Source organism: Mchenga conophoros, linkage group LG17, assembly GCF_057382185.1.
Source record: "Mchenga conophoros isolate Kocher_MC1m ecotype Shallow Benthic linkage group LG17, M_conophoros_male_GT1.1, whole genome shotgun sequence".
Classification (NCBI taxonomy): Eukaryota; Metazoa; Chordata; class Actinopteri; order Cichliformes; family Cichlidae; genus Mchenga; species Mchenga conophoros.
Genome location: NC_140542.1, coordinates 6,380,502 through 6,405,141, shown reverse-complemented (window position 1 = coordinate 6,405,141; position 24,640 = coordinate 6,380,502). Strand labels below are relative to the sequence as shown.

Genomic DNA, 24,640 nt, shown 5'->3' with positions numbered 1-24,640 from the left:
CCAAAAGTACAGCTGGGGAAAAGCTCTAGGAACTATATTCTAATTAATGTTCAACATGCCTCTTTGGTTATGTGTTTTTTTGTGTGCTGTGGATAAAAAAAAAAAAAACATGTGCCCACCTCTGTCAGCCTCAAAGCCACTTACCTTTCACTGCGTGGCTTTATTTTACTTAATGTGACATTTCCAGCCTGAAACAGGAGTTTATTTTCACTTACTATCACTGGACCAAAGGCTTCTGCGTCAGTTAATTGTCTGGTCTACTGTGTGGGTTATACAAAACGTCAAAAATCGTGGGAAAGACCCATCACGAGTTCCCAGAATCCAAGCTAAATGTCTTGTCTACAACAATGAAAAAACAACAACAACAAAACAACGGCAGTAGCATAAATCACAAACAGGAAAACAGAAATAATCACATTTGAAAAGATGAAACTAGTGGCTTTGTCATTTTGCTATAAAAAAAAGAAAGAAAAGAAACGTCTTTTAAAAAAAAACGTGTAGATTTGATTTATAAACTGATCAGTCGACTGTAGTGTACTAATTTCATGTGGAGGATACAAAATTAATCCCACATGTGTTTGTTCTCTTCTAATGAATACAATTCATAAAAATGCCGAAGCCAATCATTTTATGTAATTCTGCCTTTTCTGTGTTAGTCACCTCTGGGTCCACTTTGTCAGATACAAATCCTGAGATTAACCATTATTACCAAATCCTTTATAACAATCATAAACACAGAGTATCCATGTCAATCTAATCCACGATTTTCCTTGACATGTTGTTAAATGTTTAATGGAACATAATGGACTCTTTTTGTATATTACGGTAAATCGGATTACATAAATTGTGTAATACATATGCTAATAATTCGTCCTCGCTTTCCTTAAGCCTACTTATCCTTCACCGTACTTCTGTATTGTTTAAATAATATAATTATAGTTTAACCTATCTTCCTGTATTGTGACAGGGACAATGGAGGCGGTGCCATTCCTATCAAGTGCATTGACGTTGGTTAACGTGAGCATGCTAGCTAGTAAGTTAACTTAGATTGCCAAAGAAAAGCCCAACGCCAACATTTTTACTCTTGGCAGCATCGGAGAATGATGATAAACGACAGGATGTGTTTAACAGACCAGAAGACGTGCTCTGTGTTCGACGGAAATATTTAATAAACGGTTATTTACTCACCTACCAAGCTTGGCCAGACAGCTGGCAAGTTACTTCCGTTTCGTTTTGTACATTAGACGCGTCGACCAAGTCGGTGCGCTTTCTCTAAAAGCTTCGTGAGTATCAGATGTTGTATATTAATTCCAAAACGTCCCAAAAAAGTATAAATATCCCAAAGAAAAGCGGTGCGAAGTTAATTCCACAGTTTTCCCCCGTTAGTATACCGTATTTTCTGGCGGTGGAGAAAACAGCCTTCCTCGACTCTAGCTCTAACCCTTCCTGACAAGAAACGTCCCCTTCCCGAAAACGACGCAGTGGCTGGCGGTAAAAGCCGGCAGCTGATTGGCTGTGAGACCTTTCACTGGAGATGACGACACAAGTCCTTGAGCGGCGATAAACATACATTAAACTGTTATTCACACTTTCTGAGCATTGTGGGTTACTTACAGCCGCAGATTTAGCTTAAACGACGTGATGATGATGATACAGAAAGAAAAAAAAACTCAAGTAAAATTAAACAATGAACTGATGTATTTATTAACTGCATTTAATATCTTCGATGCAAAAATGCCAAGGAATGTCAGTAATGTAAGTGACTATGCAAAAGTAAAACCCAGCTTTCACTCATCCTCTTTCTTATCCGCTTACAACTATGGAAGACGCATTTAGATTCTCCATCTAAGAACCAATACAACACTGTAAAATTAGTCCATTACAAGCCATGCGTTTAAAGCTTCTTATAGGTTAAGTGAATGAGCAAAGATTTATATAAAAAAGAAAGATTGGGAATTATATTAAAGTATTCAAACTCATTATTCATCACTTGTAACTGCTGTGCTCCAGCAATTAGAGCAGATGGAACTACCTACAACTAACTAGCTAGCTAACTAGCTGAAGCTGTGCCCACCCCCTACACACACACACACACACACACACACACACACACACACACTTTTTTTTAAAAAAAATAATAAGGTAGACTTTTAACTAATTATTCCCCAAAATGGTCATTTAGCTGAGACACACCTTTAAGGGGCCAATCAAAATGCTGGTTTGATATTCAACAGTGTGTTTTTTTCTCGAAAAACTCTGACTGGTCTCTAATGAAACAAAAATCTAAGTTACTACAAAAGCACGTAATGGCGCTAAAGTACAAATAGAAGCAGAGTAAATACATAAAGTATTTACTTGTGAAATGTAGTGAATGAGAAGGAGACAGGTGTAACAGTGAAAATGCATGATGTGGTGTAAGTGAAGGTGGATAAGATTAAATAACTGAGGTTGACCATTGTGACACCGTTATTATCTCAGTTACACTGGCTTCCTGTTAAATTTAGAGTTGATTTTAAGATCCTGGTCTTGACCTACAGAGCTGTGCACGGACTGCACCTGCCTACATCTTTGATCTGCTACAGCCCTATGTCCCTAGCAGGTCTTTGAGGTCATCTGATCAGGGCTTACTTGCTATAAAAAACACTAAGAGGAGGACTAAGGGTGATAGAGCTTTTGCCACTGTGGCCCCTAGACTGTGGAACTCTCTCCCCCAAGCATTAAGAACTGTGGACTCAGTAGCTGTTTTTAAAAAACAACTCAAAACTTACCTTTTTAAAACTGCTTTTGGTTAATTTTATGCCTGTTTTATTTTCTCTTTTTAAATCTTTTTATGACTTGTAATCTTATGTGCAGCACTTTGTGATTCTGTCTTGAAAGGTGCTATATAAATAAAAATTTATTTATTTATTTATTTATTCATTCAAAGGAACAGAGTGCACAAGAGAGGTGAAGCCAGTGGAGATGAGTGTTGGGTGATATGTAAAAAGAAGGATAGCAGCTAGAGAAAAAAAAGGAAGGTTTACAAGATGGTTGTGGGACCCTGCAGTGATGTAATGATTGGAGGCAGTGGCAATGATGAAGATGTTAAAATTTTTACCCAGAGTGAGCAGGATGGACAGGATAAGAAATTAATACATTATAAGGATGTTAGAGAGGCAAGGTTGAGATGATTTGGGGGTGTGGAGAAGATTGATTTGCCAGGCAGGAGTTAAAGAAAAGGGCATCACAGAGAAGATTCGTGGATGTACATGGAAGGAGGACATGCAAACAGTTGGTGTGATAAAAGGATGAAGGCTAAGATGGAGACAGACAATCTGCTGTGGCAGCCATTACAGGAACAGCTGAAAGAAGAAGGAGGAGGAGGAGGAGGAGGAGGACGGCAAAGAGGAGGAGAATTAATAGAAGTGTATCAACACTGATGTTTTTGATTTCATAACTCAGTTGATGACACTTTGCTCAAAAATACTTTATTATACCCCCTTAATATTCTCAGTTCAACTCTGAACTTAAATACTATAAATGACACTATAATAATAATAATAAAAACCCTTAAGAACACAATAAGGAGACTGCCCCAATCCCCTTCACTGAGTCCTGGATTCAAGGTCCATGATGAGCACTCAGTGTTCATTTTAGAGTTAAATCCCTCAACAACAACAAAGAAAGTAGAAAAAAGAAAACCAAAAGCTTGGCGTTCTGAGAATCACTGATCTCTTGAATTCATTCATTTCACTGTAAAGCCCACTTTCAGTGCATGTGTCAGAGGCTTAGTTTCCATCACTCCTGCTACTCATATTGCCAGATTTCTCGTCTGCATTGCTTGTGATTAGCTATATTTGAGTTTAGTCACCTTTAGCTGAAACTTGATGTGAGCACTGGAGAACATCCTGACTTCAGCAGAAAAGCTGAGATGTACAGTAAGCTATGTAAAGTACAAGTTCACCAACTGCTGTGGTACAGACGGCGAGGCTTATCATTCAATCTTTGCCTTTCTGTAGGTGGCACTTTCTTCTAGACCGCTATTTTCAGATTGTGTTTCCAGAATATTGCATGCGTTAATATCCCAGTTTTTTCTTGTAACTAACACCAAGGGGCCGAATGCTGTGTTCTTTTGATTGTGGTTTGTTCACGGCCTCTCTGTCTGTGCATTCCCATACCAAAGAAATACCTGCAAGCTATGGATGTCACTTCATTCCCTTTGCAAGCACTTCCCCTTATCTGTTTTCCTTCAGGTGTAGCTGCAATCATCTGACTGGCAGCCGGCATGTACACCAGCTCTGTGATTACACAAAGAGCAACTCAAACATGGTTTACATCTAAAATCATGTGTCCTACAATTGTAACTAGTGAGAAAGGCTTCCTTGGAAGGTACAGAATCCAGGAAGTGTGCAGAAATGTGTGACTAACTGTCTTCTTAGAGCTAAGAATCAGCGAGTCATCGTCTCTGGGTGATATCAGCGCTCAGAGAAAAATGGAGTTTCCCTGCTGAGTGCAGACAAAGGATCAAACAGCAATGCTGGGTGATTGTGTGCAGATACTGATATGTGTTTCAGAATTTTTAAACTGCACTGTCACGAGTGTCCCTGTAAACACAGACACTGACTTTAAGCCCCTCTGTGTAGCATTTATAATGGGTTTAGAACTCACAAACACAAATGTAGAAATGCATTTGCAGCTATAAGGAGAGTTTAAGCGAGTAATGATATAGTTTGTCCTATGGAGACATATTTTTATGGTTTATTCACAGCACAAAGCTCCACTTGTGTGGCTAGAATAAGAGATAAGATAAGATAGAACTTTATTAATCCCTCGGGTGGGTTCCTCTGGGAAATTCGACTTCCAAAAAAAGCACAGCAACGACCGAAGTTACAGTTACAGAACTGTTATATATACACACACACACACACACACACACACACACACACACACACACACACACACACACACACACATATATATAAATACAGAGACAAATATAAATAAAATATACAAAGGGGATAAATAGAATAAATAGGAATAAAAAATAAAAATACAAGTGAATTGCACATTTCAAGTATTGAGTCTATTGCACTGTTGACTATTTACAAAAAGTATTGCACAAGGTATTGTACAGTGAGGTGAAGAGGCACTACAGCTTAGTTGTTCCCTCCTCCTTTGTCCTCCTGTTTCCCCTCCCTCTCCCCTCCAGAGAGGAGTTAAACAGTCTGATGGCGTGTGGGACAAAGGAGTTTTTAAGTCTGTTCGTTCTTGTCTTGGGGAGAAGCAACCTGTCACTGAACAGACTCTTCTGATTGTTTATGGCCGTGTGCAGAGGATGCCCAGCATTGTTCATAATGTCCAGCAGTTTCTTTAATGTCCTTTTCTCTGCCACTGTGCAATTGCATTTACAGGACATCAAATGTTGCTCTAGTGCACATGAATGCTAAAAATGCAGCAGCAGAAAGCGTAGCCAAAGTAGGCTTATCTCGACCTTTTCCTCTCACATTAATGAAACTGTGAGAGTTGGCTTCACAGCAGCAGTTATCAGCTGTGAGTTACCTGAACTACTGATGCAACACTGTCTGAGATGGGGATCAGAGTTGATAAAAAGAAGAAAGAAGAAGAAGAAAAGCATTTCTTCCTGCAACAACAAAGGGAGAAAGGAAAACTCCTGAAAGACGTCTTTTTTAAAGTATGTGGCTCATATGAAGGGGAGGGAATTCCCTCGGCACATCCAAGCAAGCGCAATTACTGCCACACATTAAAGGAAGTATGAGGAGAAATTCCCTCATGGTGGAGGGTCATGGGAAGACGCTGTCCTCGTCTCGAAAGCGACTTTAAATGTTTTTTTTGTTTTGGTTTTTTCGTTGTTGCGTATTTTGTTATCAAAACACAGCCTTGCCACAATGCAGCACGTATAGCTCCGAGTGAGAAAAACACGCGACTCGAGGCGGGATTTAGCAGATTGAGGTTAACGTGAGAGAAAAACAAAATAAGTATCATGACTCTTCAGGGGCTTTCCGCAGCTTCAGCGGCAGCATGTACCCTTTACATACGAAGGACAGGTGCAGAGTGACCCCGCGGTTTATCAGACATGACTCAAACAGTGCTTGCATTATTCAAAATAGTACGTTCCGAAAAAAAACGAAGTGCGATTCATTTTTTGGAGCGAACTGGCATCGATAGATCGCAGATTACAGCGCAACTGTGCGCAAACTGAGTCACCAAAACAACAACTCGGTAGTTCGTACTAAAATGGATGCTCGCTCAAAGCCGTTGTGTTGTTATTCACGCAGTATAATGGAAGGAAGGAGTAGTCTCCCTCTATTAGCAAAACTGGATGACTGAGCAAAAACAAAACAACAACAAAACCCCACACTTTCATGTCATTTCACGTCTTCCATGAGTCACTAGAAGTGAACTCGGCTTTAGTCCAGAGGAATTCAGCAGCAGTTCTTTACTTTATAAGGGTTCACAAACGGATTACACAACACAGAAACATTTGTGTGCTTCTGCTTCAACCACACCACAAAGCGCTATAATAATACTAGTAATACGACTACTAATAATGGATCTGTAGCGACCCCTGTTGGCAGCAATGTGAAACTAGTTGCCACCAGCGTTTCCAGATCGGGACCAAATACAGCTTCTTCTACTTGAGCAGTTATTTTTAATCACTCTCAAATGATCGAGCAATGCAAAGCTCGTTCATATTTAAGGTGGTGAATATGAGGCATTCATGCTTCCAGTGTTTTAAATGCTTATTAGACCTTTATGGTCATAGTTAGGAGAACCTCCATAAACTGAGTTTGTGCTTATGAATTCCAGAAGAAGGCTAAACTGCAGGATTCATTTGTGTTGGGTGTGTTAAGTAAGTACAATGCGTCTGTTTGCTTCTAAGGAATTCACTGCGTCATGCCTGGGATGGTTCTGCCCTCTGATTTTTGTAAATGTTTCTTTTCTTCAAAAGTAAAGATTACGTTTACTTTTGTCCCAGAAGAACAATGAGAAAAAACAGAGCTGATTCTGCCAATGACGAACAAGGGCCACAAATGGTTAAAAAATAAAAGAACTAAACAAAATACAAATGAAGTTGGTTTGGGTCAACGATGCTTGCATTCTTATCTAACGTGCTTTTCAATATTTGATAATAATGTTCAGTGGGCTCTCACGCAAGAGATAAAAAACCTATAAAGAACCAAAATCATCCATCTGAACTCAACTGCTTTTGTGTTGTTAGATATAAAGATTAAATATTTACTGACCTTTGAAAAGTTGAGATAGATTATAAATATTGTACTGCTGGGGAAAATAACTCAGCGAGGACGATCCTAAACTACAGATTTTGGCTCTGTGGCTTTTTGCTGAAGTGCTGAACACTGTTACAAATGTGCTGTTAGATTCAACCTGTGGATGTTATTTTGGAAATGAAAACACACACAGACACTTGGACATCCTTTACAAACTTTATTACTCAGCATATCACAACAAATGCCGTTTACATACCCACACTTGTCCACCTTCTCTTTGGTTCTTCTGCCTCGTTAGCCGAATGTGCCACTTTGACCACTGCACTAGTGTCAAGTTGGCAGCCATCCTTCAGTTATCACAGTACTGTACCTTCGATGGGGACAGCATCAGCACTGTGATAACTGAACCAGGGCAGCCTGTCAAATCTAGCAGTCCAAGACTTCACTCCACTTTGTCATCCACCAATAAAATCCTTGCTGTAGGTCAGCAGGTGCAAAGATAACATTCCATTTGCATTTTTTGCAGCTCGTTTTCTCCTCATGCAAAGCAAGTTTTGCAAATTTCTTTTGCTTACAAATGAATCACTTGAAATAACCTTTCATTTACACACTAACAACCATGTAACGCAACATGTGATATTTATAAAGTGTCCTTTACACCAATGGTCTTCAGCTCTCTAAACATGAGAAAACTGGTAAAATAATAAAGTCAGACAGAGGGAGGGGGGAAAAGCAAACAAAACAACCTATATGTTTAAGAGAAACAAATATCTGGACCATGTGTAAAGTTGCAGACAGTTACAGTCACAGGATCCTCCTCATCCAGGCGTCTTCTGTATGAAATCCATCTGAGAGCCAGATGATGCTACAGTAGTGTGTCAGTTTATTCAGGCTTTTTTGTTTTTTACCACCTGCACAATCAAACTAATGCCCCTCACTTATCGATGCTTTTAAAAGGCAGACTCTGCTATGCATTAAGCTATATCCTAATAATGTTTCTACACCCTTTTTTCCTTGCTCAGGTATGAGAGCTGCACAGTGAGAGTCACGGGTGCCTCGGTGGAAAGCTGTGAAAAGAAGGAAAGACGATTTTTTTTCACAGGGGTTTTACCTGCCTTGAAAAGGGGGCGGGGGCAATTAATCATGCACAAGACTGCGCATGCGGTTTGATCCGCTTAGTTAGTCGTAGTCCTCGTTCCACATAAAAAAAACAAAACCACTCGGGTTTTTCATCTTTGTTTCCATTTGCCACACACAAAGGCTAGCTAACGTTTCCCATCTTGAAACAACAACACTGCACTCCCTCACCGCCTTCCCGCCATGACTTCTTCGACACAAACTGCCTACTGTACATAGGCTATTCGTACCAGCACAAGGCCGAGTGATGTCAGACTTGTTATGATTCTCCTCGCGGGTTCCTCCCCTTCCCCCTCCCTCCCCCGCGCGCGCGGCGCGAGAAGCCTCTCGAGCAGTCCGGTCGCGTCGCGTCGCTGGCCGTAGCTGCTCCTCCTCCTCGTCGTCTGCCCGCCCTCCGTACTTCATGTAAACAACTCCATTAGCCCCACTGCACAGGGGCACTATAGCCAAAAATAAATAGATAAATACAAAATAAATAAAAATGGCCGTGTCAGACGTGGACAGCAAAGCAACATGTGTAACAACTAGACAGAGCAGCGGTGTCAGGCTCGGAGCGACGTCTGCTGTTGGTAGTGACTATAAAAACATTCCCTGTGATGAAAGCGCGTCCATATTGCGTAAACCCTTAATGTAAATAGTCGAGGAATGGCTTATAACCCACTAACAGTGAAGGCAGCAGGGAGGCCAGGAGTAAAGACAGTAAAGCGAACTAAAGAGGAATAAACACTGTCGAAGCTTGTCGTTGCCTTCTCCCCTCAAAGAAGAAAAAAATTAAAAGTTGGCCAAAGAGAAACAACACTGTTATTTACGTCAGGTCACGCAAACATGCACGCTTGTTTTTACTAGCGTAAATATGCACGTGAAAAAGCGACTTGATGCAAAAACACACATATATATATTTACACATAAGTGCAACGTTCGCAGTGAATATTGTGCAGCCAAACGTTAACGCCCAGCGTTGCACACACACCCCTTTTCTGGGCAAAAACAATCAGCATGCTGTGGAATCTAAATATAATCATTTCTTTTTAATTGCATCCAACTCGTATTTAACGTGTGACGAACAACGAGCTCGCTTACCTGCAATCCCCCTGTTTAACGCCCCGTGTTTACATGAATATTTTTAATGACGCAGCAAGACCACACAGAGCAACGTGATTGTCGCCATTTTTTGTTGTTATTGAATTCTCCAAAGCCATGTGACAAAAAAAGCGAGAGAAAAAAAGATCGTGATTTTAAAATCAGGTTTCCGGTTTCGCGGACAAAAACTACTTTTCCGAAGCTAAAAAATTAAAAATAATAAAATAGAATAAAATTAAAAGGAAGGAAAAAAAGGTTAATCTTCTGAGCTGCTGGTCTGATGGATTAGTCTGGTTATTCCACTGAAGACTCAAGGTTGTGCGCAGTATTTGACAGCTCCGGGACGCTGCCTCCGCTGTATGGCTCGCAACAAGTACTCCCTAGATTCCACCCGTGCGCAAATGTTTCGCGGAATGACGGCGTCTCGTTTGCTTGTTTCTGCGCCTCATGCCAGCAGTGCGAAAGCGTGAGAAATTAAGCGGCGTTGTAAAGGCTCCGATCGGCTGAAAATGCTGTCAACAAGTGGTGAAATCCAAGCATAACCAACTACTTTTAATGATTAGCGGGGTAACGAGCACGATTTTAAAGCAGAACTCTCACCATTGGTTTAAAGTGACCTTCCCACTGCGAAGCAATTAACTGTGTAATACAAATAAACCCACTTTTTATTTTTATTTTTTTTAAGACCGACAATAATTATTTTATTTTTTAAATAATCTTTTTCCTTTTTTCCTTGTTTTTTTATTTTATTTTATTTTGATGTATTTGTACCGCCTACGTGAGGTAAATATTATTATTTTAACACGGGGCTATGATAGATTGGCAGATAGATGGATGGATAGAACAGCAGTATTTCTTTTCTATGCCGTTGTTAAATATAATAATAAAATTAATGTAAACTTTCCCCTCTCTGTCTTAGAGTGACCCATTAGTCTACATATGTTTGTGGGCTGTATATTTAAAGAAAACTACAGTAACCAGTTTACCCTGCGACGTTCTCTCATCCGCATTTTTTCTGGATGAATGTGCGCAGTAAAATAGGGCGTTCTGGAGACTCCCTCATTCATTTGCAGACAAATCGCTAGTCTTAAAGACGAAGGCGTAGCGTAACGTATCCATAAGAGAGCCTGAAGAAAAAAGGGTGTTTCGACTTGATCCGAGTCTGAGAGCAGGATAGTCCCACTGTGCGCAGAAAGTGGGCTCTGTCTGCGTAAAGATCCACAGTCTCCAGAGATAGGCTGAAATTTACATTGGCAGTTTTTTTTTTTTTAAACCGCCCTAACCTTAGATCTATTTGATTGCTCATGCTTGCAACTGATGAGGAATTTAATTAAAAGGTGAGCCTATCTCTGTCTCTGACGCACAACCTGCAGAAGTGACATCTGAGCATCTTAGAATTTTTGTTTTCACAGTAGCTTTTAAGATATGGCCAAGTTATTCCGAGCTGCTATCATGGGTCCACCGGGATCAGGGAAAGGAACGATATCCCAGAGGATTGCGCACAGTTTTGGCCTGCAGTATCTGTCCAGTGGTCATTTTCTACGAGAGGGCATAGCGGCAAAAACAGGTAGGATATGCACAGCAACCCAAACGGCAATACTGTGGTGTAAACAGGAAGAAACCGCGCGCAGAGGGAAAAGTTGATGCAACTCTTAATTTTCTTCGCTGCATATCTTAAATTCACGACTCCCCTTCTCCCGCGAATGCAAAAATAGCAAAAATACCAATCCTGCTAAGGTTGCAGGAGGAAGTTGTGCGCATTTGTTTGTGTCCACAGTTGTTTCACTGTAAACTTTTAGCCCTCTATCCAAACTGCACCGCGCAAGACATTTATTGTTACTATCAACTGTATCTGATTTCAGTCAAATTCACCCAGAGCACTAACTCCAGCAGTTTCTCCAAACAGCCTAAAACCGTTTCTTTCTTTCTTTCTTTCTGTCTTTCTTTCTTTTTTTTTGGTTTTTGCGTGCATGTGTCTCTCTGCACTTCCTCATTGTGGCTACAAAAGCACAGTCAGTTTAATTCCCAGCATGTGCCAAGCTCACACTGACAATAAGGTTTAGTTCACTATGGAGGGCTTAAGTAAAAACACATGTGCCTTAAGAAAACCTTGCTGCCATGTTTCAGGAAAATAAATAAATAAATAAACCTCCACACTGACACAACAAGCCCTGTCCTGTTTTGTTTAAGAACTTCAGAATCTGGAATCACAAACGGACACATGTTGTCTGTTTTCACCTGTCTGTTGTGTATCAGAGGCATGCTTGCTGGTGAAGACCTATGTAGAGAGAAGCATGCTGGTGCCTGACCATGTGATGACCAGATTGATGCTGCCCAGACTGGAACAGCTGAGCGGTCACAGCTGGCTGCTGGATGGTAAGAAGAACTGGGTTGTTTTTTGTTACAGTGAATGCTTCTTTCTTTTCTTTGCTTTACTTTTTCATTAACACTTACATATAGCACCCTGCCCCACTACTCTGTCTTTATTGTTTGTAGTGAGGTTGGGAGGGATGTTTTCATGATGCAGCCTCATGGCAGTGTTAGGAACTGCCAGCTATCTTTCAAATCTGATTGGCCACCACTTGGTGCCACCCCTCAAATCCTGACACTGAAAGCTAGAGAGAGAAAAAAGAAGAAAGAAAGCAAAGACACACTTCTGCATTTTCAAAAATTAACCACAAAGAGTCATATGCTTTGGCTTTATTTAAATCTGAGGGGATTAAAAAAATACTCTCCTCACTATTCTACATGTGTGAGTAATAAAGTTTTATGGTCTGATGACCTGGATGAAGAACCTTCACAGACTTTTAAGGTACTGATTTTGCCTTTACAGGCAATAGCATTGTTCCATTACCTTTCACCCCCCCCCCCCCCCCCCCCCAAAAAAAAAGATCACTTTTTTATGATATTCTAATCATATGCTAATAATCACATACTTTTCATCAGTTAGTCATTAATAGCAGTCTTTATACAGGATATTCATACTTTTGGAAGAACTTGTTACATGAATAAAGCGCTGACTTTGCAGGTTACCGTGTCTTTTTCAAGGTTTAATATTAGCCACTGCCATCAAGAGAAATGGAAAACATTGACGAAACAAGCTAGTGGGTGTTAAACCAATTCAAACCTTGAAGCATGATCACTAAACAAATAATTGAGCAAGAGGGAAAGCAAATCAAGGTTACACACACACACACACACACACACACACACACACACACACACACGCACACACACACAGACAGACATACACGCCTGCATTTCCTCGATCATGCCTCTATCATGCCTTTGATAGTCTGTGTTGCTGGTGCCAACTGGATATTTGGTTTTTACCATTCAAAGTTCATGTCATGCTTTCATTTACCTAGCTACATACATGCACTATAGACTCCCAGTCTTCGGCATGTCTTCAGTATTTTGTGTCTCTTTCTGTGTTGCAATCTTTGATTTAGTGCTTTTCTGTGATTCATTTGTGGGCTCTGGCATGGCAGCTCTAACCCTGGTGGTTAGAGTTGTAACGGTGCATTATTAACCAAACAAAAGAACAGGAGTGTTCGAGAACTGTCAGTTCTTGGACACAGAGGAAAGGTACAAACCAGGGACACTGTGTAATGTAACATTTAAGGTCAACTGTAAAAAAAGTGCATTGTCATAGCCAACAGAACTAGAAATACAGAATCCATTTGTAGATTTGACTTCTGCCATTGTACGTCCTTGAAAAACTTTGTATCGATTCCTTGTGTTTCGTAGGTTTCTTGGCTTGTGGTTTCTGAGTAAAAAAAGAGAAAGGAAGAAGTTTCCAGATAAAGATCAAAGCACCCAAAACAAATTTTTAATGTGCAAGTGTCATAACAAAAACATGGCATAAAATAGGGGCTGAGCCCCTCCTGAAGCCCGCAGTTGTCTCCACTGCTTTGACACCGTTTAGTTCCAGGTTGTTGTCTCTACATCAGGCTGTCAGACTGTCAGTTCCCCCCTGTAGGCAGACTCATCCCCACCTGAGATGGCCCCAATAAGGGTCATGTTGTCTGCAAACATCAGAAGTTTGAAAGCATAGTGATTGGAGGTGCAGCAGTTAGACACAGGCATTGGCAGCATGAATGAAAGGCGCTGGCTTGTCATTTCTGCTGGTGCTTGATAAAAGCCGTGTAACTGAAAGCTTCGGGGTTTTTTCACCCCATTCATTCACAAGTGCAAAATCCTGATATAATATCATGACTGCAAGCCATTCCACAGGAAAACTGTAAACATCTTCTGCCAGCTGGTGATATTAGCAAGAGGAAATAACAGCATCTGAAACTGTAAAACAGAATATTTCACGTGTACATTGTTTCTTACTCATGCTATTGACTGAGCTGTGATCATGCCTTCAAAAGTGCACATTCACTTTTTAGTCTTTTAGCTAACTCAGTGTGTAACATTGGTTTTTCCTGGTTGACCACTCGATGACTCATGTTTTCCCTTCCCTCTCCCTGACTGTGCCTAGGTTTCCCCCGCACACTCGGACAGGCTTTGGCCCTCAACAATTTGTATCAGCTAGACTTGGTTATCAGCCTAAACATCCCCTATGAGACTCTCAAGGAGAGACTGAGCGACCGCTGGATCCATCCAGCCAGCGGCAGAGTCTACAACATGGGCTTCAACCCTCCCCGAGTGCAGGTGTCAGCAGCCTGGAAGTGGCAGCATAGCCACAAAGTTTGAAATAGTTTGGAATTTAGGTTTTTATTTTTTGTGTGGATGTTTCTTCCCGACGGGTTTTGTGTCATTGTGGGTTTTTTTTAAGCTGTTAGGGATTTAGTGCCTTTCTTCTACAGGGTGGAAACCTGCCAAAATGAAAGGCTGAAACCAGATGAGGGGGATGATTGTTGCCACACTCCCGCACCACCACCACCACCACCACCACCACAGCTTTGTGATTGGTTTTCTTTAGTTTTTTTTTAAGTTTCCAAAGTCCCAGTTAGCACATAATTACAACTATCTTATCTTATATATAACTGACTTATCATTATCTTAAATATGCAATATTTAACATTGTGTGACTCATAGTGGTGTGACGTGAAGATATGAAGACTCCAGTGCACATTAGCGATTCACAAATATGATATTGTTGTTTTTACGGAGTATTTCTTATGGTTAAAATGTTCTTAAAACAACTGCATGTAAGCATGAACTAATTACAATGGAATCAGATTGCCATACTTTTATCTTATGTCGACTATAATATTCCTGAAAGTAAGCTCCTTAAGATCAATATATGGGTATCATGTTGACTGCATATTGTGGACGTAATGCAGCATGCGGAGGCAAATGCACTGTTGTTTGCTAATTAGTGCATTGTACTGTGCTTCAATCCCATTTGCAAATGTCATTTCACTGATTTGTGTTGTGTTTGCCTTTGCTGCGTTGTTGTAACCTTGCATTGCCTTCTTCAGGGTAAGGATGACATCACAGGAGAGCCACTGATTCAGCACGATGACGACAAGCCGCAGGCTCTGATGGCCAGACTGAGACATTACAAAGATGTGGCAAAACCCGTAATTGATTTGTACAAGTCAGTAAATACTTGCACTTCATTTGATCTTACTTTATATTTTGTTATTTTTGACATTTGTTTAATCATAGTCATATTTAAATAGCTTCTAGAGGAAATATAAAGTATGATAATTTAATACAAGTAATACAGCTTGGGTTTGAACATTACATGTATGTCTTGATGCATGCTCAATCATCCAGGTATGTAAATCTCCAAAAGTTGATTCTGTTCATCTGGACATCTTGAAACGTTTCTCCCACTAAAAACGCTACGTCCAGATGAACAGAATCAACTTTTGGAGATTACAGTTGCATGTGTGTGAATGTTTGGTCACAGAGCTAGAAATAAGTGACTTCTTATTACCCTACTTCATCTCTGCATTGTCAAGTTTGCATTAGTCACAGTTAGCATGACATGGCCAACTCTCAAATTATTGTCAGTTCAGTTGAAATGTGGGGAGTGTAGGAAATAAGCTAATAGAAAAGTCAATACACTTGATGCATCTGTTCTAAATTGTCCATTTTGTGGTACAGCCTCCAGATAATGTAAGAACTGTACCCACAACCCGCTTTTCCTCTCATTAGTTCTCCTATTTCTTCACTCAGGTCACAAGGAATCCTGCACTCATTTTCCGGTACAGAGACAGACCGGATTTGGCCTTATATCAATTCTCTCCTCAGCACCAAGATGCACACACAGCCATCAGATACCTGCCAAGCTCAGACACCATGAGTCTACCCCGAATGAACAAAAAACCAAGGGGAAGGGGGGGAAGAAGTGCAGTGGTGCCTTTATGTACTGGCCTGGTGTCAGCTTTCGGTTTGGCCATTAAGAGTGAACTTTAGAACAATGGACCAGGTCACTGACACACATGTTTCTCATTGACTGTCCAGTTTTCCAAATGAAAGATTGTATGACAATTTTCAAAGACTTATAGAATGAAGATTGTGACAAATTCAGATTCAGAATCCTGACAGTAAAACATTCAAGATCGTTCAAGTGTGCTAAAAACCAAAATGCTTAAACATCCAAATTCTGCACAACACTTTCATTAATCAGTTTATCACACATGAATTTTGATCTTCAGTTGCTCCGGTCCAACCACTGAATGAGCCAATATGCAAAAAGTAAACACTAATGTCTGATTTTTTTTATAGTAAAACCAAAAAACGATGGGGGAAAATAATACTCACATGATTAAAAACACTTACAGTTTTTTAAATATAAATCACAACATAAAATATCACCACATTATTGCCTAGAAAACACACACGAAGAGTAAATATTCTCATGCCATTGCTTTAACTGAGCAATAGTAATGTTCATCATCGCCCCTTATATGAAAACATCATTTGAGTCATTTTTTTTCTTATACACTAGAAACCTGTTAAAGCCTGTGTGCTACATGCAAAGTCATCTGTTACATACAGAACAGTTTTTTATTTAAATGTATTTGTGATTGTACACTATAGCCATCAGTTACACAGACAGTGCAAGCTGTAACAAACTGCTAATCTTTTTTGCTGAAATGCTGTTAACTTTGGTCTGCAGTCATCTTTGGACTTGTACAAGAATCCTGTACAGTGACTCAGCGGCACTGGGATGAAGATCAGTGCCTTCAGTATTGTTACATTCCTTAAAACATGCCATAAGGTTGCCTTGAGATTCTGATCACCAAAATGTGATATTTTTGGTATGCTGCAATGATTTTGCAGTGATTGTTCAGCTAAATACTTTTATGATTCTGATATGGTCATAGATGCAAAGATGTTCTCATGTCTGGATTGTTTGAATGTATAAATCAGTGCTGCAGGGTGAACAAAATATAGTAGGTCTTTGCAGACTTTGCTTTGTAGCTTTTTTTGTTTCATGTGATTGTTTGAAAGTCGCAGTGATTATTCACAAAACAGAATAGCTTATGAAATGATGACTAAGACAGTAATTTAGCCACACTAATAACTAAAACACATCCATCATCAAATATGTTTCTAAAATATTTGATGTAGCTCTGTTAGTGCTGTCCAACCATTTTAAAAACTTGTATGTAAATTAGCACCTGTTTTATTCACTGCAGCACATTTCCCATGAGCTTCTCTTTGTTTTACATCCCAGGTTTGTAATTTTTTTTCTTCCATTATCTGTGTTTTGATTGTATGGGTATGTTGTACATTTGATTTAAAAGTATTATGAGTTGACTCTCATATTGTAACCAGAAGACCAAAGAGGAAGTAAACATGAGAGTGCAACAGAGCCTGGGGAAGGAGCAAAATAAACTGATACATGTTTGCTAATGTAGGACAAATCCAGACTCTTAGAGGGAAGTGGGTTTAGATTGTGCTGTGTAGGACTGAATGCTTCTTAAATGAATGGATGTGGCAATGGGTTTTTGCCCTGTGTTCATAAAGTGTTGTCAAAACATGTTAGGCATGTTAAATCTGTTTTTCCAGCTTTCATTCATTCAGTCAGCTTTCATTGTTTTTCTCTGCGATTAAGCCAGTACTTGCTTGGCAACATGCACTTGTGCACAACTAGATACGTTTCTTAAGCTCATGCAATATTGTGTAACAGACCTAGGAGATAATTAAATGAATGACAATAATGGGTGTACAAACACACACCTTGTGTGTACAGTGCGTTCTTTAAACTGTTTCTCTACTTAATAAAGAGGGTTGTGTGACCACAACAACTTATGCAATAGCTACTCCTAGGACTTAAATACAGTGCACGCTTCTGTCTATACTGTGGTAGTGTCTCTTCCTTCTTGTCTGTCTTTCTTTCTAGAAAATATAAATGTGTGAATCTTGTATCTCTCAAATCCTCTGAGGAAAGCAAAACGCCAAAATCTAAATGTGTGCCAGCTGCAGGGCATATTTAAAAGACCAACGCTAACACACACTGAAACCACACGAGCATGCTTAGGAATACTATCTCTGTCCTCCCATCGTGTCTAATCCCCTCTGATCTGTGAATCAACCCCACGTGAATTAGAGCTTGGGTGAAAGGCCTTCTCCACTGTCGCGGATTACCGTCTCATCTGCTGTGTTTACCTTCGACGGGAGGCGCAGCAGGGTCGACTGTGAACACCTGATTCAGATTTGGATGATGAACAATGTTCTCACCTGCAACAAACCAAACCAAACACGAGGATTATTATTATTATTATTATTGTTGCCCGGGGCGGCATCACGGGCATCGGCAAAAAAAAATAAAATAAAAATTGCTCGTATTCATGCTGCCCCGACGTCATGCCAGTGTATATTGGGAATGGCATAGGCACTGATCGGTTTTCTATCGCCCATTTGCTGGGAGTAAGGGCGCGCCTGCTGCTTGGGAGGAGGGAGGAGAGGGCGGGGCGGCGGGGGATTCTCTGGCTGGCTGGAGCAGCATCCAATAACCAACTCGCAAAATAAAAACAAACCAACAAACACGAAAACACCAGACATTATGATACAGACTTATAATTTGCACCGATGTTTTTTCGAAATTCTGTACGCGAAAAGTGAGCGCGAGAGCCCTCGGTGCGCCTGCTCGCTGCTGAAGTCAAAGTAAAACTTTATTGTCAACTCCGCTACAGTACAGAATATAGAGACGAGACGACGAGGCTCCAGTTACAGCAGTGCAAGTAAACAAACAATATATATAAGAAGAGTAAGAAAATAAATATGCACTTTAGGACCAGGGATAAAGGGATCAATAACAATTTAAAATTTATATTTTACAGTTTGATGATTTAAAGTCTCACACACAGCCCGTCGAAAGGGGAGGGGCCCTGCTGCTTCCAAATAGAGCACATTTCATTCATAATGATGTAAATCCAAGCCCATTATGTATTCATGATCTGAATCCTGGGTTGTGTGAAATCCCAGAAATAAACCTTAGACAAAGTGAATCTGTGAACTAAGGTGTAGGTGTGCTAGGTTATGTTGTGGTGATCCTCGATGTGGGGGATTTGTGTTCATACTGGAGTGCAAAATTAAAACCAATGGAAGATGGATAAGAAAAGTTCAAATCCATCAGGTGCTCAGTTTAGAAAAAATAGAAAAGAAGAGGAGGAGAAGATGCAGGTAAGCAAATGTGTCATTGGATAATGGCAGGTCATCCTGAAACAATCAGAATCAGAATACTTTATTAATGCCTAAAGAAATTATGTGGGTTACAGTTGCTCCAAGAAGAAATGGTTAAAATAGCAACAGTAACAGACTAAACTCCAAACTGTTAGGTGTGGCTGTGTGCAGGCAGGAATAGGACCCAAGGTGCAGACTCCGGAGACAGACGTGAACTCAAAAAAGGCTTTAATTTAATACTCAAAATATAACAAAACTAAAAAAAAACTCAAAACAAACTTAAACTAGAGAAATGACAGAACACACAGCTAAGAAAACAGTAGATCGCGACACAGACACAGAGAAACACTGGGCTTAAATACACAGAGGGAGCAATCAGGGAATGGGTAACAGGAGGGAAACACAGCTGGGGCAAATCAGGCCTAACGAGACAAGAGGAAGCAAAACCCGACACATTAACATCAGACATGGACTTTCAAAGTAAAACAGGAAACACATAACACAGACTGAACAAAGACACAGACTCATATGCAGGCACTACAAAGGGAACAGACGTGTGAACAGGGCAGACAAACACTGACTGAACAAGGGGATATAGGAACTTAAGATACACATAGACGCGAACTAGACAAGGGGATGCAGGTGATAGGGGAGACAGAGCAACTAAAGAAGACAGAGACATAAGCCATAAGACAGAACTCAAAGAAACCAAAAACTAGACAGTATAAATAATATCGTAAACTCAAAAACCCTGGGTCAACGACCCAGGCATCCTAACACAAACAATACATTATGTTACAGATTTTAATATTAATTAGTCATTGTCAATTGTTGATTTGTTCTGTTCTCATTGTATGACAAATTATGATGGCTGTTTGGTAGCCGTTTGCATACTATGCCTCTCTCTCTCTCTTCATATGTGTGTGTGTATGTTTCTCTGGTGAAATTCAGTATGGTTCCGACACCAATTTTATGTCAATGGACAATCCTTAATGTGTGTGTGTGTGTGTGTGTGTGTGTGTGTGAGAGAGAGAGAGAGAGAGAGAGAGAGAGTGTGGTGGTGGGGGAGGGGAGGGGGCGCCAGAGGGTGTGTTCACCCAGGGCGCCAAACACGCTAGGGCCGCCACTGATTGCAATGTGTGCCAAATCTGAAGCATGTCTTGCATTTTAGTGTCGTTTAGCTGACTCGTGACTATTGCGGGGTTTTTTTGTTTTGTTTTTTTAATCTGCTTTATGAATTTATGAATTATGCAGATTTTTACAATTATTGAACGCATCTTTGTGTGGTACGGAAACATTGTCCTTGCCCTTCGCTTCTCCGTGCAGTCCACTCCGGGTTTTCCCCCTTCAGTTCAGGCAGGTTGCGCTGAGCGGCGCAGTTTCTACTGTACAAATTCACGAACATCCACGCTCCCACCACCGCCTCGTCTTTAACTCATCCACATCTTCTACAGATCTACCAATCGCCATCGCGGGACTTTGTTTGTTGATCATGTTCCAAAATGTGATTATATGATGATGCCGTAGCCTCCTGTTGTTTCTGTCATTTTTTACGGGTTAACCTGGAGTTACCGGGGAGTTGTTACATGACAGCAGGTCTCACGGGGCGTTTTTAACGCACTGACCTTTGACTGGCAGCGAATGACAAATCAAAGGTCGGTGTCTGTGAGCAGAGCGCAAAGCGCATCACCACCTCGGCACAAGACGGCGCTCCCGGGAGGATGGTAGAAGGCGCTCAGAAAGGTAAAGTCATCCGCTGGATTTTCTATTCGCACTCTTTGATTGAGTTTATGAGAATTACAATTTATCGTCTCGGGCTCTGCCTCAAAGCAGGAAGAGAAGCGGAGAGCATCACGATCCGTGTGTGGATGTTACATAATATCTACCTCCGGAGATTGTGGCCACTTCCCTGACAGTTCATCCCTGCTCGGTGGACAGATTTCGCTTCCAAGGAGAAATGTTTCCTCCCAGTTAGCATAAGAGAAGGATTGATTAGAGTTAAACAAATTAAAATACACTTGTTTCTGTGCAGTTGGCCTATATTTTGCAAGATGCGCTCACGATTAGGATGAATGACATCATTTGGGTTATTTCTGTCAGGGGCAACGATTTTTCCCTCCCCCCTTTGCATATAAGACATCGTGTCCCTTCTGCAAGAAAATCACAGCTATTGTTACTTTGCTCGTAGTGGCATCGACCTGAGGTGACTGGCTCACGTCACGAGGACTGGCACTTTTCTTTTTTAGTAGTATTTAGATTTTTCTATTGGCAGGTGATTTCGACCATAACTGCATTTCAGGAAATCAGTTAAAAGCACATCCTGTATGTCCCGTCCTCAATTCAGTCTCGCAGGACAAATTTCAAGAAACAGAGCACCGATGTTAAATAATGCTGTAGGAGGAAAGGGTGCTATGTATTTTCCATCACATGCACCATATTTATCACCGAGGGCTCGCTCTTGTTGAGAGGAAGGCTCCTCTGTTTTGATCCAATAGCGTACCTTTACATCACCAAACGTCATGCACACCACGTGAGCGGATTACAGGACTTGGCGTGGATTGATGTTTAACCACTGCTTCACCTTTCGCACCAGGATGTTATAGTCACCCCTCAGGATTTAGAGGACTTGTTTAATGCAAACAGGCGTAAATGGTTTCATTATGGCTCAGTATAAATTGTATGCACAAGGGCTTTAAGGCTTTTTATGGTTAAGTGAAGAGAAAGTCAGATAAACAGGCAGCATCATTCTGTAGATTTTCATGACAGTGCTGATGAAAGCTACAGCAATGCACACTCCAGCAGCGACAATATTTACTCAGACATGTAAGAACTGATGCAACAGCGGCTCAGCAGTTGATTCAGGTCTGCTACCTGATTTATCAGCAGAGTCGTGCAGCTGATGCAGCAGATTCCTGGATTCTGCTTTAACTGTTATAGGGATAATGATTAATCTTCAAACTACCTTTGAGGGTAATGGTAAAACCATTATAAACTGTGATACAGCTTCTTTTCACGTTACAGCAGTTGCCATATAGCAGTACAGTGGAAATAGAAATGAATTCCCAGAAGGTCATAATAGCGGCTTCTCCCATGTCATTTAAAATTTAATGGAAAACAATATAAGAGGTGTATGGTGGTGCGGTGGTTAGCACTGTCACGTCACAGCAAAAAGGTTGGCCCATGTATTCAATAGATGAGCTACTGTAGCTCACTTTAGTGTCAGAGTACTCAGTGCATCACAGTTTGTTGCGTAAGGGGCTGCATAGCTGCAGACCAATCAGGGTACCCATGCTGACCCCTGTACGTCACTGTACAATGGACACAGAACTGGACCACAGAGAAATGGAAGAAAGTGGTCTGGTCTTATGAATCATATTTTCTATTACATCATGTAGATGGCTGGGTTTGTGCTTGCTGCTTACCTGGGGAACACCTGGCACCAGGATGCACTATGGGAAGAAGGCCTTCCCACAAAGTAAAAAATATCTCAGGAATGGTTTGAGGAGTTTGAGGTGTTGAGTTGGCCTCCAAATTCCCCAGATCTCAATCCAGTCGAGCATCTTTGGGATGTGCTGGACAAACAAGTTCAATCAATGGAAGCCCCTTGTCACAACTTATTGTGTGAATGGGTGGATGACTGGATATGTAAAGCGCTTTGGGGTCCTTAGGGACTAGTAAAGCGCTATATAAATACAGGCCATTTACCATTTACCATTTATTGGGCTTAAAGGATCTGTTGCTAACATCTGGGAGCCAGATACCACACCTTCAGCGGTCTAGTGGAGTCAACGGGTCAGGGCTGTTTTGGCAGGAAAGGGGGACCAACATACTATTAGGGAGGTGGTCATAATTTTTTGCCTAATTGTAACCTTGACATTAAAACCAAATTTAGAGTCTGAAAAATGCCTTCAAAATCGTGGGAACAGACATTTAGTCCCCATGTTGGTCCCCACAAATATAGTAGCATGTCATTTGTCTGTCCTCACAAAGGTGTCTAAACATGTACACACACACACACACACACACACACACACACACACACACACACACACACACACACACACACACACACACACACACACACACACATATAATCAGTTTAAAATTTGAATTTAAGTGAGTTTTTTTTAAAAAAAGCCAGAAAACTTTTTTACAGATTATATTATATATTATAAAATACAGATCTGAATACAGAACAGACAAAAAGACAAACACAACGAGATGATATGTATTTAAGTTCATGTGTAATGACAAAGCAAAGAGCTCATACTGCACCTGCTTGCTGTGTGCTCAACATGCAGGGCATCACTGGCTAAATACTGGAAGGCACGGTTCGGAACTAGACTGGAAGCTCCTTTGCAACAATGCAGGAGCAGCACGTTGCATCCGGTTATGGCCGGGGTATCATTCTTCCCTTTTGGACATTCCGTTCCCGCTGCGCTTTGAGCTCCCGTCTGTTTTCCTAAAAGGGTTTCCCAGGCTCATGTCCTCTTTTCAGAACCATGCATGGTTTTTGTTGCCAGGGGACAAGGCCTAGGAAGGAAGCATGCCATCACTGGTCAGTGCTTTGTCCTACACAGACTTGGGGTCATAACACAAAAATGAAACGGACAAATTTGGAGCTAAGAGACAAATCTGCCTAATTTTAATGGCTATTAAAATCCAAGTTGGTCCAAAAAAAGAATAAATGAAAAAAGAAAAGAAAATCTTTATGAGGAAGAGTTTCCTTTTTGTGGCAAAGCATGGCACTATTGTGCCCCTGCTCTTATTCATTCTGACAGAGCCAGGAGTCCCTGTTCATTTTTAGTGCAGGAGTCAAATGAAAACTGTTCTCAGTTACGGTCCCAGACTTCTAATCTGGACCTTATTTACACAAACAAAAGCGGCTCTAAATAAATTCAGGTGTTCAATTGCAACACTGGGAGCATTATCATTTAAATCAATAATTCATCTACACACACACCTCAGACCATTCAAATCTCTGCCTCTACTATGCACATGTCATTGTAAGCACGATTCATCATTTGATTGTGGAAATCCAACAGTTTTGTACCCTTCATCACTTAAAAATGAACTGATTTACTGGGAGAAAAGAAGCCACTGTTCAAATCATCTGTTGATTATGTGAGTCCATTTTAAGTCCATATTTTGCTGTCTTATTGTAAATTTTAATACCTTTGGGTTCTTTATTAGTTTTGACCAAAACAAGTCACTTAAAAACATGGACTCTGTTATACCTTGACATGCATTTTGAACTATTTTGGGACATTTAATATGATTTAATCCAGTATAAACACTGGAAGTAAGTGCAGTTCTTTACAATTGTCCTAATATTTTGCATTAATGATATAACAAGTGAAAGATTTGGGATATTACTTACCAGATTTAAACGAATGCTTCTAGTCTCAACCAGCCTATTAGAGAGTGTGAGTGCAGCTTTAACGCAGGACGACTGTGAGTGAGTTGGGGTGGATTTCCCTTGTACTCAGTCGGGGACTACAGCAGTAGCACAATCGTCGTAGTAGAATGCGCTGCTGAGAAAAGGAGGACGCAATAGAGGAGAGAGAGAGAGGGAGAGAGAAAGAGAGAGAGAGACC

The 24,640-nt window shown here is 40.7% G+C and overlaps 2 protein-coding genes and 2 long non-coding RNA genes across 9 annotated transcripts in view; 1 reads left to right on the top strand and 3 right to left on the bottom strand.

Moving 5' to 3' along the window:
• The window catches only part of jak1 (Janus kinase 1), a 30,880-nt gene extending 29,423 nt beyond the window's left edge, over positions 1-1,457 (bottom strand). Inside the window, exon 1 of one of the 2 annotated variants that reach the window (XM_085252211.1) lies at positions 1,189-1,457. The gene's annotated coding sequence lies outside the window, so the exon portion shown is untranslated. The remainder of the gene's footprint in view (positions 1-1,188) is intronic. The other variant, XM_085252212.1, reaches the window with a different exon arrangement.
• Positions 1,458-7,426: 5,969 nt separating this feature from the next.
• On the bottom strand, positions 7,427-10,121 carry LOC146554981 (uncharacterized). The gene is made up of 2 exons (XR_014889234.1): positions 9,447-10,121; positions 7,427-8,806 (listed from the first exon to the last, which is right to left on the bottom strand). It is a non-coding gene; the product is annotated as an uncharacterized LOC146554981 (long non-coding RNA).
• Positions 10,122-10,520: 399 nt separating this feature from the next.
• Positions 10,521-17,594, top strand: ak4 (adenylate kinase 4). Of its 2 annotated transcripts, none has more exons than XM_085252343.1 (6): positions 10,521-10,783; positions 10,862-11,013; positions 11,703-11,822; positions 13,933-14,105; positions 14,879-14,997; positions 15,585-17,594. In XM_085252343.1, the coding sequence occupies exons 2-6, from the start codon at positions 10,872-10,874 to the stop codon at positions 15,709-15,711; spliced, it is 681 nt and encodes a 226-aa protein (XP_085108469.1). In that variant the 5' UTR covers positions 10,521-10,783; positions 10,862-10,871; the 3' UTR covers positions 15,712-17,594. The 2 variants fall into 2 exon arrangements, with proteins under 2 accessions (XP_085108469.1, XP_085108468.1); XM_085252342.1 differs by having other exon boundaries at positions 10,859-11,013.
• On the bottom strand, positions 12,343-24,562 carry LOC146554979 (uncharacterized). Of its 4 annotated transcripts, XR_014889233.1 has the most exons (4): positions 24,424-24,562; positions 22,466-23,576; positions 18,027-18,098; positions 12,343-13,215 (listed from the first exon to the last, which is right to left on the bottom strand). It is a non-coding gene; the product is annotated as an uncharacterized LOC146554979 (long non-coding RNA). The 4 variants fall into 4 exon arrangements; XR_014889231.1 differs by having other exon boundaries at positions 12,343-13,474; positions 18,027-23,576; XR_014889232.1 differs by having other exon boundaries at positions 18,027-23,576.
• Positions 24,563-24,640: the final 78 nt, after the last annotated feature.